General features: G+C 46.3%; 1 protein-coding gene across 4 annotated transcripts in view; it reads left to right on the top strand.

Annotated features, from left to right (window-relative positions):
• OSBPL2 (oxysterol binding protein like 2) overlaps positions 1–21,236 on the top strand; it is a 342,788-nt gene that overhangs the window by 177,858 nt on the left and 143,694 nt on the right. For all 4 annotated transcript variants that reach the window (XM_086932854.1, XM_086932857.1, XM_086932856.1 and 1 more), the window contains 2 exons: positions 1,647–1,722; positions 11,529–11,663. In XM_086932854.1, the coding sequence (XP_086788980.1) occupies positions 1,647–1,722; positions 11,529–11,663 (211 nt within the window). The remainder of the gene's footprint in view (positions 1–1,646; positions 1,723–11,528; positions 11,664–21,236) is intronic.

The following is a 21,236-nucleotide window of genomic DNA, read 5'->3' as shown; positions in this document are numbered from 1 at the left end:
AGGCCTCAAGGAGAGAGATGATACCTGGTCTCGTAGCCTGGTGGATTTGAAATCTAGGAGAGACTGACAAGTTTTAAAAGTGATTTTAAGGAAATGTTCATCTGATTTTTAATTCGACTTGCAGAATGGCTAGTTTTTTTTTATATTCATGAAACTGTTTTATGAATGTTTAAATGGACTTGTAAGCTGAATAAACTTATACTTGGAAGTGAATTGAACTATGTATTTTTCCTGCAATCTCAGAGATGCCCTTGGGTTAATAGAGCTAAAAATAGTTGCTTAATAAATCAATATTTTCATGCACGAGAACGCCAAATTCTCTGCGAGCTCGGTCTCCCTCATTGACCTATACTCTACTTCCAGCTCTTAAAGATTCCTGGAATTATTAGAACATATCCAATGTCTTCTTTAGATGGATCATAGTGTTTTGGATAAGATCAAATTAAAAAAAATACTTCTCACTGTAAGTATCTATCTACTGCAGTGGGCTAAGAAGAAACTGGGCACTTCTGTTGCTTTCCTGTATTCCATTATTTCCCAAATAACATATCCTAAGAATTACAAACAGAACTGAAGAGAGTAGGCAAGTGTTCAAATGCGACATCCATGCAGTTCCCACAACCTCATCGACTTCGAGATGGGTGTATCAAGTATATCACACCACCTGAAGGCAGAAATCATTGAAGAAGACGGAACCATTCACTCTATCAGATAGTCCAACATTAAAAATATAAACCGTGCCTGCGAAGAGCAGACAAGGAAGAGGCTGGGACAGTCCACATCACTCCATGTTTCGAAAGTAACCTGTATACTTTGAGAGCAGTCGAGAAATGAGGGGACAGCTTTCCAGTAGACACCTTCTCGACCTAACAATTGTAGAGAAGGACCACTCAGAGGAGCAAAGGGGGAATGTTTACCACTCTGGACAAGATGTATTGTTTGAATATCAAACATAAATAATGGCAAGAACCGCTTGTGGCTTCCTCCCCTTTTGAAATGATGCACTGGGGCTTGGGAATAATGCATTTTACTGGGCTGGCAAGCATCAGGCTTATAGCAACAAACCGCAAATACATCCTAAAACCGCATCGTAAGCAGATGTTTTATTCTAAATCCCCAGACAGATCATCCCCTCCACAACCACCGCACGAGTAAAGACGTGTGAGACGGTTTGCCTCACACTTTCACCCCTTTAACATCTTTTTTTATTAAGCTTTTTAATATAATTGTTTGCTAAAAACCAAGTTGGTCGAAGGAATTCTATTTACATGGCTGACAAATTATCACAATTTGTTGAACTAAATTCTTTTGAAAGGTAAGGAGAAACCATTAGAGTAGGTTGTAAGTGTCCGTCCTAAACCACTTTCTTTCGCCGTGATTGTATTTGTTTTGTCCTGTCTGTGTAGTACAGTCTGATTAACTCCTGTTTACTCTACATTCAGATGGTGTAAAGGAGCCACCATGTGTGCCTCAAAATTTGATAAGTTGTACTCTAGATTGTAGCTTGCAGTCTTCTCTCCATGTGTTTGTGACTGGCACCTGTCCTGGTCTCTCTATTTCACTTTACTGTGCATGGCAAGTTTGAATAAATTTTTTTTTGTCAAAATAAAATGCTGAAGTCCTGCTCTTTCTTCCCTTGCCTGCAGAACATCGTTACCAGCACCCATGTTTTCCAGAAGCGATTTTAGTATCTGGAGTATATTGAAAAAATGCATTGGATTGGTACGTATTTGAAAGCTTTTTCTCACTATCATCTCATCTGTCGCGCCAAGCCCCTTATTACTTTTTGTTTATAAAACTTGAATTTCATGGTTGATTAAATCTCTACCAAAGTAAGCAATTTCCGAAATCCTGCGTTTTGCAGGCAGTGTTGATGAAATTTTTCAAGCATGTCGAAAATTCACAATCCCTTTTTCCAGTGCTCTACTCTATGTATGTGGATATCATTCCCCTCTACAGTTTAAACTACAAAAAGGATATGAGGTCTCAGACTATGAAACTGTTAAATGTTCATTTCTGATGTATACTTCTAACCGCATGTTCCTCACCTTGTGAATATCCCCATGTGCCAGGCTAGATCTGGAGACTTTTCTCTGCAATTCCCTTGCGCGTGGGTCAATGTCGTCTTGCAGCTCTGTCATGTCTGTCCTGCTCCACCCCACCCCGCCCTGACTTTGAAGTGGAGGCCCCTACATAACCACCATTTCTGCATGCTGGCATGAGTCCTTTCTTTTTGTGCTTTCCCACACAGATCCAGGGCTCACTCCCATGATTTCTGCCAAGCCTGACCCATGTAATGTTTGAATTTTTTCCCCCCAGTGTACAAGGAGCATGTCTTTTCCCTACAATGACAGGTTTTAAACTCTGCAAGGATTGCTGTAAATAAATATCAGTGATAGATCCTCACACGGTCTGTCTCAGATTTTGGGGCTCCTCGCTCAGCAAAGTCTGTCTCTGATGTTGGGGCTCCTTACTCAACTTGACGTTGTGTTGCGACTGTGCTCAGATGAATACGAAGGTAAGCCGGGACTGCAAGGGCAAGCTCTACATAAAGGAGTATCACCAAAAGGATAGGGTGGGCCCAGTTGCACTCAAATTTGAGAGCATGGACGCATTCTTCTTCCCTTTGCCAGTTCCACAAGTGGCCGATGTACAAGTCTAAAAAATCAGGTAAGTTCAAAAAGAAAAATCAGTGCTCCTGCTCATCCTGTCACTCTACTGTGAGGAGTCGCACGGATGTCAGGGTACTCAAAGTCATGGTCTCAGTCTTCGATCACTGAACCGATCCCTGATTTAATAACAATCTAACCAAGGTTCCTATTTTCATCAGTGATGCTGCAACCGATTCAGGCCTTCAAGGAGGCCATGCTGTGCATCTTCTGTACTCTACCAAATCTGACTGGAGCCCCTTGAGGAGCTATGGATCCGAGGAGGTCTCCTTTTTGTCCTTGGCAGATCCGTCCCCAACACCAACTATGCCTCTCGACTCTACTCTGGGTTCAGTCCAGACTCTGGGACTGACCCCTTCCCTGGCCATTTTCAGTGTGCTACGATCAACGCTGAGTGCTAAGTGTGGACGCCAGTGGCAATGCTGCCAAAGCCGCCAATGGGGCTACTGGTCAATTCTGACTCTGAAGCTAATCCACCACAGTCTTGATCAAAGTTGCACCCACCCACTTGACCTCGGTCTCCTTCAAATTTGAAGATGCATGCTCTACATTACAGATCTGTAGCACAAGACTGATGACCGTACCCAACTATATTTTTTATTTATTTAAGCTTTTACCGCGCACAGCTACCCACAGTGGGTTTCCCGGCGCCAGGGACAGACTATAGAAGAAAGGACAATGCAGCACCTGACTTGAGGCCACAACCAACTATTGACTGCGCTTGGTGAACAGAAGAGTCTTCAGAGCCCTACGGAAGCGGAGTAGGTTGGTCTCTGACTTTAGTGCTAGTGGGAGGGAGTTCCAATATTTCGGGCCCAGAATAGAAAAGGAGTGGCCTCCCTTTCTTGCCAGCTTACATCTTGGCACTGTGAAATTGCCAGTGTCCGATGACCTTAGTGAGCGCACGGGTGTGTAAGGTGTTACCAACCCTTGGATATAAGTTGGCGCGCTGCCCTGCTTGGCCTTGAACATGTAACAGAGTGCCTTGATGAGATGATCCTATTACTGGACCTACAAGAGGTCATTGATGCTGACACTTTATCAGACACTGGCCTCCACTAGCCTACTACAGACCCTTCCCCTTTCCTTCGCCATGATCATCAGGAGAGCAGCTGAAATTCTGGCCTAAGTTCTGTCTACCCTGGATCCAAGAGACTGAATAGTGGTATTGGACCTTTTACATCTACATTCTGCAGTCCCACCTACAGTTTCCAGTAGGCTGCAAGCCCTTTTAGTTTTCATTGCTCTTCGACTTCACCAGTGGGCCTCGGGTGTTCTCGAAAGGGATGATGGTAATTGTTGCCCATCTTTGGAGTTCAGGAATACCAGTCTTTTCATACTTGGGCGACTGGTTGGGGAAGGTAGGCTTGCCTTAAACAGTCATGGACCACCTCCAGATGACGCCCAATCTGTTGAAATCGCTAGGTTTTTCCATCAGAGTACTGAAGTCACACCTGACTCCTCCTCAGAGACTACACTCTGCCTCAATAAGTTCTGGACATTCAGGCTTTGATCCTAATGTTTCAACCCTTGACCTGGGTCTTAGTGAGAGCGACTTTGAGGCTTCTTGGCCAACTGCATCCTGGTAGTGGACCATAGCAGGTGTCACATGGGCTCTGCAGTGGGTTCTGAAGTCTTAGCACCAAGGGAACCTTTCGGATTCTATCCAGGTGTCAGAGGAGACTGCAAAATATCTGCAGTGATGGCAGCTGGGCTTCATGGACCGGTAGCAGACCTCTCTCCCTACCCTGCCCAGGGTTGCGGAGATAATCTGGGAGCGGTGGAGATCAGAGGACTCTGGCACCAGCAGAAAGCTCTCTACACATCAGCTTGTTGGAGTTGCAGGCTTTTTGCTTGTCATTGAAAACTTTTCTCCCATCCAACAAGTGGGAACAGTTGCAGATACTTGCAAAGTGGGAATGGATGCAGGTACTCACAGTCCACACCAGCACCATGTGGTATTGCAACAAACAGTGTGGAATGAGGTTGTGTGTCCGGTGCCAGATGGCCTTGCTCCTTTGGAACTGGCTGGATCGTCAGGGCATCTTCCTGTGGTTACAACATCTGGCAGGATCTTTATATGCCATGACAAACTAAGCTCACAAATAACTAAGATCACAAATGGTGGCTACAGTCTTGTGGGTCAGGGCGTCTTCCAGAAATGGGGAGAACATTGGCTTGATCTTTTTGCCAGCCTCATAACTTGCAGTGTTAGTTTTATGCCCGTTGGAGTTACCCGGGCAGTTCTCGCCTATACAGCTGTCTGCTGGATTGGAGCTCGGGACTCCTGCATGTCTTTCTGCCTCTACCCCTCTTCCCAAAAGTTCTGAAGAACATCAGGAACGACCTACTCTGAGTTATCCTGGTGGCTATGAGGAGAGATGGGTATCCAGAACTTTTGGGCATGCTGTCCTCTGATCCAATTGCCCCTTGTGGAGGACTTTATGTTGAGCCTGCATAACTTACAACTCCATGCATGGCTATTTAGCTGCAACAGTTGGCAGCCTTTGACCTCCCTTCCTATGTAGTGAGTGTCATTTTGGCATCCAGGCATCCCTCGAAGACCATCTATGTGCGACATGTCAAACCTTTGCAAGCCCAGTTCTCTGATATACGATTGTTTTTGTTTATTCTTAGCACAGAAAAGAAATGCGGTGACATTTGAAGGTTATTTGTTCTCCCTATTAACCTCTTTACGTTTACCTGATGAACCATCCTTATTCAAATCACCTGTTTTTATGCTTTTTCTAAATATGCTGACCCATATGACTCCGCCGACACCATTGTGATGCTCCATCGGGACCTCAATCTGGTTCTCACGTTAATGACGTGCACTGCCTTCGAGCCTATACATAACTGCCCTCTACTTACATGGAAGATATTGTTCAGCATAACAATAAGATTAGCATGTTGCAGGCACTCTATGTCCATCAACCGTATCACTTTCTTTCGGGACAACCTAGTACCCAGGACTAATCCAGTGTTTCTCCTGGAAGTTGCCACGCCTTTCCACATAGTACAGTCTATTACCCTGTCAGCTTTCTTTGGCCCTCCTCAGCCATCTACGAAGGGAGACTTCATTGTCTAGACCCAAAGAGAGCTTTTAAACCATTGGCACCAAAGACCATGGGGTTGGAGATCTGCTCTTTGTGGGGTTCTCTTGGCCGAATAAGGGAGAAGCTTTGCAGAAACACACCAACTCTAGAAGGATTGTCTTGTGAATCAAAATCAGCTACGAACTGGAACAAGAAATGGCCTACTATCTCACTCCACCAGATCAAATGCAGCTACCACTGTGCTGGTGATCGGGGTGCCGGACCTGGACATCTGCCAGGCCACAGTGTGAGCATCAGTTCACACGTTCATGAAGCATTACTAACTGGATAGCTAGGTCAGACGGGAAAGGCGGATTGCCCATTTTGTCTTGCAGGATTTTCTCATCTGAGCCTTTTAACAGACCCTCAACCTGGGGAGGTACTGATTTGGTGTCTGTTCACAAGGTGAGGAATCTGCAGTTAGACGTATTCATCTGAAGAACGCATTCGGTGATGCTCTTTCTGGTAGATACTCTAAATGCGAATTCCTCACTGACCCACCCTCCTCCCCTTTCTGTGGAATGGACTCCTCTTGACTATGTTAATAAGATTATAATTGAGAGATCTGCATCCTAGCACAATCTGATTACCAAGGCTCCTCGTTCAATAGTGTGGCTGTGTATGAGAAAGAAATGTATGTCCTCTCGGAGATGTAGGGACCCGACATCACTACAGTTGAAGTATCTACCAGAAAAAGCGTTACTGAAGGTAAGTAACTTGTTTGTTCAATTAAATATCGAAATCAATTGAAAATACGTTACCACACAAAATGTAGACGAAAAGAGTGCCATTAGACTAATAGAATGTAGACATTTGCTCCCAAATTTGAACATGTATTTGGGCGGGACTTCTCAACACCCCCTTCTTTGTCTCTCCTGGATCTTCACAGAACCTAGAAAGGGGCTGGGAAGGTGGCAGACCAGCATCCACCATTCTAGTATTCAAATTAAATCTGCGACGACCCGAGGGTAGTGGGAATGAAGATCCACTCAACGACTTGTAATCACAAAGTTGTCTATCAAATTGCATCAGATTGTACTAGTTAGTGTCCCATGGTGCAATTCATCTAGGTGCTACACCCTCAGTAATCCCTTCACTAATCTCTCCCGGGTGACCCTTCTCTCTCAGTCAAATGTGCACTCACTAGGTCTCCAGTCTTAACATTTTGCCGTATTAGGTAGGTTCAAAAGGTCCTATTTTATCTCTCTATGGCTCTTGCGGCTCTGCCATATATCACTTGTGGAAATTGTGGTCTTCATCAAGTTCCTTGGCTACATGGAAAGCCAGTTGTAGGCCATGTCCGCCCGCATGTCTGACCACCCTCAATCTCTTGAGTGTACTACCCCAGCATAGGGTCATACCTGGTTGCAGCGTTCTCAGATGGTTGTGGTGATGCAGCTTTGCCAGAGATTGATAATCGGTGGCCGTGGAAGATGCAATACCAATTGAACCAGCCATAGTTGATCACACTGGTTGCAGCCCTGCCTGGTCCTACGGTCACCACGTCAGTTTAGCCCCCATCTGAGTCTGTGAAGTTCAAGGCCATTTCACCCTCATCTGGACCTATGATGATCACAGCAGTTGCAGTTCCAATCAGGATCCAGGATGAGAGACCAAGGAGACCATCAGTACGCACAGGTCCCACTAAGCTCCCTCTTAGGCTTTCGGGTCTTTCTGGATGTCCCTTAGCCACCGGTATCATACGGGGCCGCTCTCCTCCTTTAGGGCCAGACAGACGCCTTCCCTCTCTTTGCAGTAAAGTTCTATGAACTACAGGCACACCCCACAGCTCCTTCAGCAGAAAGTTAACATTTCAAATTATTTTGCATCACCACTGGGAGACAGGCTGTCAGGCAGACACCTTACCTGGCTGCACAGCAGTCCATTTGAGTATTCTGCGGAGCACTCTCTTGCCCTGTTCATAAATTAATAGGGACTGGACCAAGTGTGATGTTTTGGCCCCCATTTTTGTACACAACTTCTAGTCGTGTGATGTATTTACACCATCTAAAAACTACAGAACCTGTTTGGGGTGGTTCTTCTTTCAAGATTCCTTGTCAGGCTGCTCTTAGGCACAGCCTTTGTGTAGAGTGATACTTCTCACAGTAGGTAGCAATGAGACTGTAGGCAACATGGGAAACCCACAATAATCAGTAGTGGAGTGTGCGGTTTCTGTATGAGGTTTCTTTATCTGGCTGTCATCAGCCTAACTGAAGGAGTAATCATGGACATATGAAGGACAGGCCCCACCTTAGAAACTTCCTTACTAAATACAAAGTAAGCAGTAGACCCAGCAATCGCCATTACTATCCACCAAATGGCAGTGCTCAGGAAAACTAATCAGCAGCTCCTTGCTAAGGAATGCCTCCTGGAATTTCTGAAGGTAGCACAGTATCTATCCTGTACATTGTGTGGTTTTTCTCCTTTCTGCCACAAGAATACAGTCAATGTTCTTATGCTATCTGGGAGAACAGTCCTAAACCTCCACCTAACGTGGTCCCAGGACAGGGGCATCCAAAATGGATCCCACTTACCCTATTACTCACTCCTGCACAAAGCTTATCAACACACGTGTTACACAGATTACATGGGCACACCACATACACATGGGATGCCAGCACAAACCTATGCACGTACACATCATAGCAGATCTTTACTCAAGTGGGCCAGTAGGCCTCACTCCTTGTGAGCTTGATAAAAGGTCTAGTCACTACTGATTTTCTCTAAAAACATGGTATACTGCCATCACTGCTTCAGGCGCTAATCCCAGGTCAGGGAAGTAGGTTATGGCCCATAATGAGGACATGCTTCATGCATCTGTCCAGGTCACAGGACTAATCCAGGAACTCGCATAGTCAGCGAAAGGTTTAGGCCTCTGTGCACACTTAGATTAGTGTGACACCAGGGTGGAAATAAGTCACGATACACATACATATGCAGTTTGGCAGTCAGAGCAGGCATACACACCTTTATACCTTGCACGGACCATTCCCATCCCACCAGATTCAATACACAAAATGTTTTTCTTAAATAATTAATTCCTTCTCCTGCAGTGTAGCGGTTAAAACATTTGCATGTAATCTATATATATTATGAAGAATAACCGGTTATGTTATAAATACCGGATGAATAAGGGAAACCTTTAATCTGTTTATCGGTTGCAGATGGTGTTGTCTTAGCTGGAACCAGTCAGTGTAATATAACGGTTGCACTTTCTGAGTAGTAAACAATGCATAGCAAATGTACTGTTCATGGAGCTCATCCACTCTGGGGATGTGGAAAGCGTCATATCCCGTTACTTCATTTGGGTTGTAAAACTCCCTTTAAATTTGAACAGACCAACCATATTTATGCTCACCACTAACTAGTGGGTAGATGTGACTCCTGGCCTTTCCCTCATAAGTGAGGTGAAAGTTCACTGGGCCAACCCTACCAACTTTTTCAGTATTTCCTGTTTGCCTTACTGCAATCAAATGCACAATGCTATTTGTCAGGGCATTTTCAAAATAGCGAAAGTCTTTTGTAACACTAAACAGGCTCCGAGGCTGGGGGTATATGTTGGGAGTGTACAATGATAATCCTAGGGTCTGCAACATCTAACATTAAAATCCAGTTTGAAGTAGGTGCTGTACCATCTACAAAGCCAGGGGTTTCTTGTCCTACCTGAAGTCTTGTAGAACAAACAGAGTTTTTCAGCAGATAGACAGGGAATTCACAAGAACTGTCTTGCAATCCTTTACTTTTCCTTTCAAGTGTGCTCCAGAGTGTTACATGTGGCTGAACAGACCTGCCAAGCTGTATTTGACACTGTACTGTCAAAAGGAGGCCTACAGCCCCCACCCTGCAATTTCTGCTGAGCTTAGAGGAGTGATCTGTACACATTCAGGTCGGCCTATTTTTTGCTCATTGAATGCAATATACACCTCATCCACACCTACTCGAGGCTGAGCACAGGCTGGGAGAAGTCGGAGAGTGAATGTAAACTAGTCTCCAGGAGCTTCGGGCAGGAAAAAGGTAATATTCTAAAAGTAACTTTTCCTTAATATTCATTAAAATCTGAATTCACCATTGAATTGTAGTCTTAATAAGTATTTATAATAGTTGTATAATTCTTTTTCTAGCTGGTCACTTTCCCAGTTAGCAGTGCTAGAATGTTAATCTGCACTTTGGTTTTCTACATAGGACAGCTAGGCCTGTCACAGTGAAATAGCTTTTCGGGACTTTGTAATATTTTCTACAGGTCCCACTTTTAAAAACCTTTCACCCTACCTTTTGGGCTACTATGTTTACGTAGGGAGGATGTATTAATATTTATGAGAAAGGTTCTTACCAGGCAAAAAGGGCTATTTTAAAAGGTCGCACTGCATCAGTCAGGCTGCACAAGGTAGGCATGTTTGCACTGACACCGTAGAGTGACACAATAGGTGCTGTGGTCCACAAGTGCCATTTTAACTTCCAGGCCCTAGGTGCACTTTCTACTCCACATACAGGGACATGTAAGCATGTTAAATGTTCCACTTAGGACTAAGCCAATTTATTTCTATTTAAAGGGGCAGCACAGGTACTTTACTACAGATTAGTGGGAGTAAAGTGTACAGAGTTCTTAAGCCAGGAAACATATAGGGTCCAGCAAAAGATGAGAAATCCTGGGTGACCACGTAGAAGAGGCACATTTCATACACAGTGGTTATCCTGAAAGCCTGTCATGGATCCAGCCTTCTCAAACCTGCTTTGGAGACCCCGGACCTAAACGGTGCTTCCTTATAGGAGGAGAAGAAGAATTACTATTAGTGACAACAGCATATCCATACTCAATACACATTTCCTCTTATAAGCCCCCAGCAAGCCTGAAACAAGCCCTCTGGAAAGCTCCACCTGCTCTATAACCACTGAAGTGCCAGGGGACTTCACTAAAAACTCTGTGCTCTGCCTCCCGCCACCCCCCCATCCCCATCCATTCACCCAAAACTAAAACAAAAAAGGATCACAGAAACATTTAAATGATTTAGAATGGACTAATAGCATTAGTCTTGTTGAACAAATTGCCTCTAGATTGAAAATACTTGACTCTTGACAGCATAGTCTTGGGAGGTACAAGCCAGTTTATTTTTGTATGTACTTCTCCATCCTGCCCACATCTAGAGTCACCTCTCAAATTCATGCATGTCCTAGTCAGCTGCAGTGAAAAACAGAACATGCGGTGTTTTCTGTTTCCTTTGCAAGTAGGTTTGGCTCGAGAGGGATGGTTATCTGCTCTGTGCTCACTAGAGTTCCTCTAAAATAGTGAATAGATATCCTACATTAAGCCTTCTATAGGAGGATCTTGACACCTCATTGAATGTAGCTATCAAGCTAATTGTGGTGGCAGCAAGGTTTTCCCATTGCAGAGGTTCTGCAGATGGAGAGCTGCAGGAATTAGAATTTATGTTCAGATGTCTTTAATCTAGTCACTGAGTCTTGCAGAAAGACCTTCAGCATCCCCGGCTAATGATACTGAGGCTAAAAGCGGAAAAGCCTCGTCTCCTTGTCTCATGTGGCAGGGTAACAAGTTCAGGAGGTCCTGCTGCTGCTCTCCCTTCACCCCAATCACCTTTTCTCCCTACTCTGAATATCCAGGGATCTCGATGCACATTGTTCGTGTTCTCTGCAGTCAGTTGAAGTCAGTTTAGGTGCATTAAAACGCGAATCACACTAGCAGCAAGAATAGCAAATATTGATGTTTTGTTCAATGCGTCTATTGACAGCGTTCTTTTCTTGCTTTTAGGAATTGTCAAAAATTACAATGCCTATTGCCTTCAATGAGCCCATGAGTTTCCTGCAGAGGATCACAGAGTACATGGAGCACATTTACCTCATCAACAAGGCCTGCTCTCTCTCGGACCCTGTGGCCAGGATGCAGGTGAGAGCCTACCTTTGACTGCGTTTTGGGGGGGTTCTAGTTGGTTCATATTTGTTTCTGTTTGTAGTTGTTCAATAAAGTTAACTTTAATGCCAAAACGACTTGACAGTAGTGCTCAAGTCCAGGCCTAATTTGTATTTAAAATGTTTCCATAATTAAAATATTATACATGATGATTGTCTATCTGGCTGTTATAGAAGTGATTCTCTGAGATGGATTCTTTATTGTTGCTGAATATGTCTTGCATTTGTTTGAAAAATGTTTGAGCGTGCAACGTCCATCTTCATGCCAGCAAGAAGCCTTCATTGAGCTGAGATATCGATGATCTGCAGGTCTCAAGTTTGAATCCTGACCATGCAGACTCAACCTTCCATCCTTCCATGGTCGATGAATTGAGTAGCTGTGTATTTGGCGATAATAACATCAATTCATCAATCAGAGTACTTGTAAAGCGCGCTACTTACCTGTGAGGGTCCCAAGGCTCTGAAGTGAGGGGGGGTGCTGCTCCTGCTCAAAGAGCCAGGCCTTGAGGAGTCTTCTGAAGGTGAGTAGGTCTTGGGTCTGCCGTATGTGGGTAGGGAGGGTGTTCCAGGTCTTGGCGGCGAGGTAGGGGAAGGATCTACCGCCTGAGATCGTTCGTTGGATGCGGGGGACATCGGCGAGACTGGCGGAGCTTAGCTGGCGGGTGTGGGTGTGGAAGCTGTTCAGGTAGGCTGGTCCGGCGTTGTGGGGTGTTTTGTGTGCGTGGGCGAGGAGCTTGAAGGTGATCCTCCTGTCAACGGGGAGTCAGTGTAGGTCTCTCAGGTGGGGGGGGATGTGGCTGCGGCGGGGGACGTTGACGATCAGTCGAGCGGAGGCGTTTTGGATGCGTTGTAGTCGTCGTATGTGTTTGGCTGGGATTCCTGCGTAGAGTGCGTTGCCGTAGTCCAGTCTGCTACTGACGAGGGCCTGTGTCACCGTTCTTCTTGTTTCGGTCGGGATCCACTTGTAGATCCTGCGGAGCATGCGGAGGGTGTTGTAGCAGGAGGAGGAGATGGCGTGACCTGCTTGGACTTGTAGAGGGAGGAGTCTAGGATGAATCTAAGATTGCGTGCATGGTCGGTGGGAGTTGGTGCTGTTCCCAGTGTGGTCGGCCACCAGGAGTCGTCCCAGGCTGAGGGGTTGGGTCCGAGGATGAGGACCTCAGTCTTGTCCAAGTTCAGCTTCAGACGGCTGCTCCTCATCCAATCGGCGACTGCCTTCATTCCCTCGTGGAGGTTGGTTTTGGTGGTGTGCGGGTCCTTGGTGAGGGAGAGGATGAGCTTGGTGTCGTCAGCATAGAAGATGATGTTGAGGTCGTGATGGCGGGCCACTTGTGCGAGCTGGGCCATGTAGATGTTGAACAGCGTTGGGCTGTGGGATGAGCCCTGGGGGATGCCACAGATGATGTTGGTGGCTTTCGATATGAAGGGCGGGAGGCGGACTCTCTGGGTTCTGCCGGAGAGGAAGGAGGTGGGGCAGTTAAGAGCCTTCTCTTGGATTCCAGCTTCTAGGAGGCATGTCTTTAGAGTGCGATGGCAGACCGCGTCGAAGGCGGCTGACCGGTCCAGGAGGATGAGGGCGGATGTTTCGCTGCTGTCTAATCGGCGCCTGATGTCGTCTGTGGCGATGATGAGGGCTGTCTCGGTGCTGTGGTTTCGTCTGAATCCGGACTGCGACTGGTCCAAGATGTTGTCCTCGAGGTGGAGGGCCAGTTGCATGTTGACGATTTTCACGATGACCTTTGCCGGGAGCAGGGAGATGGGCCGGAAGTTCTTGAGGTTCTTGGGGTCCGGTTTGGGCTTCTTGAGGAGGGCATTGATTTCGGCATGCTTCCAGCTTTCCGGGAATGTTGCTGTTTCGAAGGAGATGTTGATGACCTTCCGTAGTTGGGGTGCGATGGCTGCGTCTGCTTTATTGAATATGTGGTGTGGGCACGGGTCAGACTGAGATCCTGAGTGAATGGAGTTCATGACCTTGCGTGTCTCGTCGTCGTTGACGTTGGATGAGGAGGTCAGGCTGTTGACGCTGGTGATGTTCACAGGGGAGGTGGAGTCTGGCGTAGTCGGGGCGGTAGTGGTGTTGAAGCTGTCGTGGATGTCAGCGAGCTTGCCGTGGAAGAAGATGGCTAGTGAGTCGCACAGCTCTTGTGAGAGCGGGATGTCGTTGGCGCTGGGGTTGGCGAGTTCCTTTACGATGCTGTAGAGCTCCTTGCTGTTGTGTGTGTTGTTATCCAAGCGATCTTTGAAGGAGGAACTCTTGGCTAATCTGATGAGGTGGTGGTGTCTGCGGGTGGCGTCCTTGTGGGCTGCGTGGTTGTCTGGTGTGCGTTCTTGGAGCCATGTCTTCTCCAGTTTCCGGCATGCGCATTTAGAGGTCTGGAGCTAGTCGGTGAACCAGGTGGCTCTCTTGTTGGTGTGGGTGTTGGAGGGTTTCTTGAGCGGGGCAAGGGTGTTGGTGCAGTTGTTGATCCACTGTCTGAGGTTTTGGGCTGGGGCTGGGTTGGTGGGGTCTGTGGGTGGGTTCTTGGCGAGGGAGGTGATCAGCTGGTCTTCGGTGACTTTGCTCCAGCATCGGCGAGGCAGCTGTTGGGTGCGGTGGTGCGTGGTTGGTTTCTTGAAGGTGAAATGGATGCAGCGGTGGTTGGTCCAGTGGAGTTCGGTGGTGTGGTCGAAGGCGACATGGGAGCTTGCGCAGAAGACGGGATCCAGCTTGTGGGTGGGTCCGGTGACGAGTTGTCTGAGGCCCAGGTTGGCAAGGTTGGCGATCAGGGTGGCGGAGTTGGCGGCGTTGTTGTTCTCGAGGTGGAAGTTCAGGTCCCCGAGGAGGATGTAGTCCGTGGAGGCGAGTGCGTGGGTGCTGGTGAGGTCAACGATGGAGTCGCTGAACTGAGCCCGAGGTCCGGGGGTCTGTAGATGAGTGTTCATCTCAGGGTGGTGTTTGGGTTGGTGTGGATCCGGAAGTGCAGGTGTTCGGCGGTATTGAGGGTGTCGTTTGCATGGGTGGCGACCTTGAGGGTGGACTTGTGGACGATGCTATTCCTCCTCCGATTCTGTTGGCGCGATCCCTGCAGGGGATCTTGTAGCCGTGGCTATGGCGATGTCGGGCACCGAGGAGTCGTTTCACCAGGTCTCGGTCAGGAAGGCCATGTCTGGGGTGGAGGTGTCGAGCAGATCCCAGAGCTCGACTGTGTGTTTGCATGCAGAGGGGGTGTTGAGGAGTATGCAGCGAAGGTGGTTGGGTCCAGTCCTTGGAGGTTTGGTGGTTCTGTTGCAGGTGTGGCAGGAGAAGGGTCCGTGGGTCCGTTTCGGGGTGGCCTGGAAGCAGGTGTGGTTTCGGCCGATGTTGAGTGCGTGGAGCGTTCTGGCGTCGTAGTGGATTCTGGTGTCTTGGTGTTCGTGGGGTCCAGGGGTGTGGTCCAGGCGCTGGGTGTGGTCCAGGCGCGGATGGGCGCAGTGCGCCGGCTGTGCGACTGCTTCTCGGCCTGCATATGAGGTGGCTTGGGAGGGAGAAGCAGCTGGGAGGCGGGAGCAGGGAGGCAAATGGGTGTGCAGAGCGGCCGGGACCGCAGGGATGCAGCGGCGGGGAAGGGTCGGATCGGGAGCAGCGGGGGGTGGGGGGAACTGGTGCACAGGGCAGAGGGGAGGGAAAAACTCAGGAAACAAGGAGGCAGGAACCAGGCAGTCGGGTGACTAGCAGCGGCATGGGGGCGACCTGCCTGCAAGCAGGGTCAAAGGTCACAAAAATGCGCAGAAAGGTCACAATAAACGGGGGGAAACGAGTGGCAAAGAGGCCAAAAAGGTCACAAGAAAGGGCCGAAAGGTCACAAACAACGGGGGGAAATTAGTGGCACAGAGGCAGAAAGGTCACAAGAAGGGGCAGAAAAGGTCACAGAAAACGGGGTAAACGAGTGGCACAGAGGTAGAAAGGTCACAAAGGGCAGAAAGGTCTTAAACGGGGGAAACGAGTGGCACAGAGGCAGAAAGGTCACAAGAAGTTGCAGAAAAGGTCACAGAAAACGGGGGGAAACGAGTGGCATAGAGGCAAGAAAAAAACGAGTACAATCAGGGGAGCAGAACGCAAGAAAAACGATTGCAATCTGCGGAGCAGAAGGCAAGAAAACCCAGTGCAATCAAGGGAGCAGAAGGCAAGAAAACGAGCACAATCAGGGGGAACAGAAGGCAAGAGAATGGGCACAGATAACAATGCAGGCACAGGGTGTAGACAGGCAACAGCGGTCACAGACACCAGAAGACAGTATGGGCAGTACAGGGAAGACCAATAGACTACGACAGTGATACGAACCTAAGGCCTACCACTGGCCACCAGGGATGAGGCGCAGGTGGTAGCCTCCGGGTGCAGGAGGGCCTCAACTTCTACAGCAGCGGCAGCTGGGGCTGGTTCCGGACACACAGGCGGAGCTGTGTGGTGGTGGAGCAACCTACCAGCAAGGTCAAGGGTTGCTATATCCATTATATGCAGTGCAGGAATGCTCTTTTTGAAGCGCTAAATTAAAAAAAAATAGAACTCTTAGCTTGAGTGCCAAGAAAAGGCTTCCAACAATTGTCTAGCTCGTAGTGGCGGTAGGGGACACGCGCTAATAACACCTCCTGAACCCAACTTGCTGGATATGGGGATGTAATCGTCGGCTTCAGGTGGTACTGTCTCTTTGTGGTCTTGAATGTAGCACATTGCCTTGATGTGGTGTGGCGACTGAATAGCATTTTGCCTCACCTACAGGAGGTGACCCTTGGAGCAGACTGTTAGTCTACAGGGCAAACCCACGGGATAACTTGAGCAGAGTCGAACCCTGAATTTGACTCAGGATAGTAACATTTATGTTAAAGAAACCTTTGGAAAAATATGATGTGCCTGATAAATGTCTATTGAGTGTGCTTTGGGCCATAGATAATGTTTTGTATTCTGTCTACACAATGCCTGTCTTGCGATGCTGTGCAATGATCTACAGATTAGCGTTATTCTTACCTCATGGTGTGAATAGGAGTGCTTTCTCGCAGTGGGAAGATATCCAGCACACTACCGTTGTCGTTTTTTAATTTACACTAGTGTGCTTTGTCTGATGACCTTTTATTGGTTTTCATCTAACCTGTAGTTTGAGGTCCCAACTTGTTTTGTGACCCATGTGACGTGGCATCAATTTGTAGTGGTACTGTGCAGCCTGAAGTCTCCTCTGTCTCTGTGGGACAGGTGTCTCGGGTTTTGAGAACCAGCTTTAGATTGATACGTCTTGCCAATTCTGCTGGCCTGCTTGTCACTGGGGCATTTTATGATCGAACCAGTTGCTTCCTGTTGCTTTCCATTAAAGTTTCTTCTGTCTCGGAGATGAGGAACCTTCAGAAAGGTGACTCTTTATCCAGTGTTTCTTTTGAGTCTCTTTCTGAAAGCAGTGGGTGTCTTCACTTATCTAAGTTACTGCTGTGTGTTCTCAAACACTTCTGTAACACTCTCCACAGGCTCAGCAGCAGTTTTTGTTTTCACCCCTCTGGCTGAGCTTGTTCCCTCTTTCAGTGTTGCTTTTCTAATTGTGTTACTACCTGGGTCAAAGTAACTGTGTCGAAACAATGCTACGCACGGATGTGTATAAAATTGAAGAGGATGACCCAGTAACTCTTCTTACCTGGATATCACTATATAGAAAAAGATGTGCTTTCACTGAGTACAGTTAACAGTAGTTTGGCTAATTAGGGGGTAAAATAATTTACCCCATATGGCATGCAAAGTGTCATGAAATTTAGAAGACATCAAAACAAATCTTAGGCAATTGAATTATCGTTTGCATTACTTATATGTACTGGATACTAGAAAATTGTCAAATTAACACAGACTAATTATATTCTAAAAGAAAGAAATAGTTCTGGATATGTGAGCAGCAAAGTTATATAGTAAAAGGTACTACACATGTGAACATTTATTTGTGGCAATAGTGTGAATCGTACAGGTTAACACATATAAACAACATTGGCTGTCAGAATGATTTCAGTGGCACACAAAGGATTCCACACGTTAGTTCTGCCCTTCTAGTTGTAAGAAATCCATTCGGAGGGGGCCATTACAGTCCGTGATTATAAAGGTGTTGACGTTTCGATCCCAACATTAAATTTAACCAGGGTTATCATCGGGCAGTGTCAGTTACATTCGAGTCAGCAACAGAGCAGGGCAAGGAAGCGGTCCCGAGTAAAATGATCAAAGGGCCAGAATACAGTGGGATTGGAGTCCAGTCGTAGAGAAGTGTTACCTTCTCGGAATACAATTGAAGCTGCACACCATTTAATGTGGGAGCCCTTGCAATTTATGGGGCCAAGGCATTGAAGGAGAGAATGGTTGGTAGGCAAAATCAAATACCTAAAGAAATGGAAAACCATGAGATGATTCAGAATTTACAGTGCTTACATTGAATAGTCGATGAGACTATAAAAATATTCTCTTACCAAATACAGGCAAATATCTGGCGTGAGTCAGTGAATGGTGTGGTCTTGAAAACCACTTGATTGGAATCATAGCGCAAGAGGGCTTCAAAAACTCCCTATAGTTAGTGAAGTTGCATGGGTAAAGGCCCATGGCATATAAACTGACCAAGAGTACAAGTAAATACAAAAGACAGGAGGCAACACACCTTCTCAGGAATCGGCAATACACATGAAGTCAAGGGTCCAAGGAAAAGGCAAAGTTTCCCCATACTGTGCCTTGGTCCTGTAAATTGGTAGGTGCCCCACATTAATTGCTATATGCCTTCAATTATATACAAGGTATCTTCCAATTTGACGTCCTGCAGGTTATATGGGCCAAATTATGTTAACTCTGGTTGATTGAGCAATAGCGTGTGTGTTCGTGTGTGTGTGTTCGTGTGTGTGTGTGTGTTCGTGTGTGTGTGTGTGTTCGTGTGTGTGTGTGTTCGTGTGTGGGTGTTCGTGTGTGTGTGTGTTCGTGTGTTCGTGTTCGTGTGTGTGTGTGTGTGTTCGTGTGTTCCAATACTCCAAAGGAAAAGACCAGCACTCACTGGGTACATGCTAAATTCTTTATTGCAGGAACCAAAAAAACAGGTGCGTTTCGGCTATGTGCCTTTTTCAATGTCAATTGCCGATTTCCAAAATGCGAATCCGTAGATATCGCTATTAAAAAATCAGTGGGTGCATACACCCAGTTTTACGTTTCACAAATAGTGATTTCTACAGATCGATATTTCAGGATGTTGTCCATATGGGCTAAAATGCTGTACAAGTGCTTCCCTTCATCTGCGGTCCTTTTATGATGGAGGTGATGTTCTTCATCGTACTTTGATGGGGGTGATGTTCATGATTAGGGCTCCTGGTTTTATGAACATTTCTGTCTGTATTTATTCATATATTTTTTTGGGCCATCTTATCAATATTTATAAATTTTTATTGTTAGTTTTGTGAACAAATGATATTGTAACTTGTATATTTCCACGTTTGTTGAATAGATAAATGTGCACACATACTACGACGCCTTTTTGGTTTTACAACATTACAAAGCGAAATATAACAAAACAATACACAAAACGAAAATATTAGCATTATAACAAACGTTGATCTATGGAATTTTATAAGGATATCTCATCATATTTAAAGAAATCCCATCCCGTTTTTAGAAGCTATGTGCTGTCGATCTGCACAGCTATTGGCCTGGAATTCATGAATGATGGCATAGAAAATCATGACAAAGAATACAAAGTATCTGCATTGTTTTCGCTTCTAAAAATGAATACAGAGAGGAAACATTATTTCCTTTCTTTATTTATTTGTAAAAATCAGTACACTAGAAATCTGGGAGTCTTATCCATGATGTAATTGTGCTGTTTGGTTGCTTTAATTAACATTCTCTTTGCTAATTTTGTAAAATGTGTTTTGTCTTTACTTGGCAGGTTATGCTGACTAACCAAACTGTTTTATCCAAAAGCAATATATACCATACATATAGGGGCATTTGGTCACATGATGTTCGTCCAATTCTCTCTTAAAGTGTCGGTAAGACCATGCGAGTGACCCTATTTTGCCTGTGCACTATGTGATAACCTCACATTAGTGGCTTCCAGTGCAAAATGACTGCCTTTCGGAGAGCATGAGTTGAGTAGAAGGATGACCACTTCCTCCAGGTCATTACAGATATTGTTTCCTGTCTTGGATGCTTATGTGATAGCCTAACACATTCTGGGTGTTGTAGTCCTTTTTTGCCACCAAAGACCTAATTCCATTAATGTAGCTGAAATCAATAATTTTTAGGGGACAATTGTAAGAACTGGAGTTGGTGTCTCTATTGACCTGTGATAAGACAGTCATCTTAGTGCGTGTTAATGAACCGGAGGTAGTTTTGGAATGGGTTTGCTATAAGTAAACATAAAAACATTTCAAGATTTTTGGTTCGGCCCAGCATCGTTACTTAGTTGCGCCAAGTTAGTTCTGTTCAGGGAAGGGAATGTAGAGGTCTCCTGGTTGAGTCTCACAGAATGTATTAAGAAAGTCCTTCTAACGCTCCAAGATCAGATTAAAAGGGATAATGGCTGAAGTAGCAGGATCCTATAGATTTACCACCTGGAATGTGCGTGGGCTTGGTGCAATTAAAAAAAGGCACAGGATACATGCGTTCTTATTGAGCAACACGCGCAGATCACATTCTTGCAGGAATCACACCTAACTGTATCAGAAGTGCAGACACTGAGGAAGAGGTGGAGGGGCACTATATATTCCACATCCTACTCCGCCTTTTCCAGGGGGGCGACCATCTGGGTCCAGCATGGGACACTCTTTGTAGAGATAGTAGATGACCAAGGGAGGTACATGATGGTGAAGGGCACGTTGGATGGCACATTGTTAGTTATTGGTAGTATATACGCCCTGAACTTCGACCAAGAGGTATTCCTGGGTAAGGTGAGTCGAGCACTGTCAGATTGGGCTGATGTTCCCTGGGTCCTGGGAGGAGACTGGAACATGATACTGGACATGGGTCTGGACAGGTCGCACCCCCCTTTACAGCTGGCTGGGGTGTCGAAGATGACTGAGGTGTTTGCGACTTGGGTTGCAGGATGGGGATTAGTCGATGCATGGCGAGAGTTACATCCGACGCACAAAGAATATTCTTACTATTCCCCTGTAGACAACTTACATACACGGATAGATAGATTTTTATGCTCCAGTTCCTTAATGCCGAGGGCTGGTACCATGGATTACTTGGCCAAAACTTTCTCTGACCATAGACCCCTGACACTTGACCCCCTCTGGGGCAGAGTACCGTCCCCGGATCCTACCTGGAGACTTGACACACTGCTCTTGGAAGATGGCCCGTTTCGAACATCCCTGTCCGATACCCTAAATAATTATTTTCTTGAAAATTGGGATTCCGCAGCGTCCAATTTAGTGGTGTGGGATGCCATGAAAGTGGTAGTAAGGGGGACCGCCATAAGGCAATTAGTAGGGGCCCGGCAAGAAGTCCATAAGAAACTTTGTGAAGTTGAGCACCGACTGAAAACACTGGAAAGGGAAGCAAGTACAGACCCCGAGAAACGGGGTGACCTACAGG

This window comes from Lissotriton vulgaris, chromosome 7, assembly GCF_964263255.1.
Source record: "Lissotriton vulgaris chromosome 7, aLisVul1.2, whole genome shotgun sequence".
Classification (NCBI taxonomy): domain Eukaryota; kingdom Metazoa; phylum Chordata; class Amphibia; order Caudata; family Salamandridae; genus Lissotriton; species Lissotriton vulgaris.
This window is presented reverse-complemented; position numbering and strand designations above follow the sequence as displayed.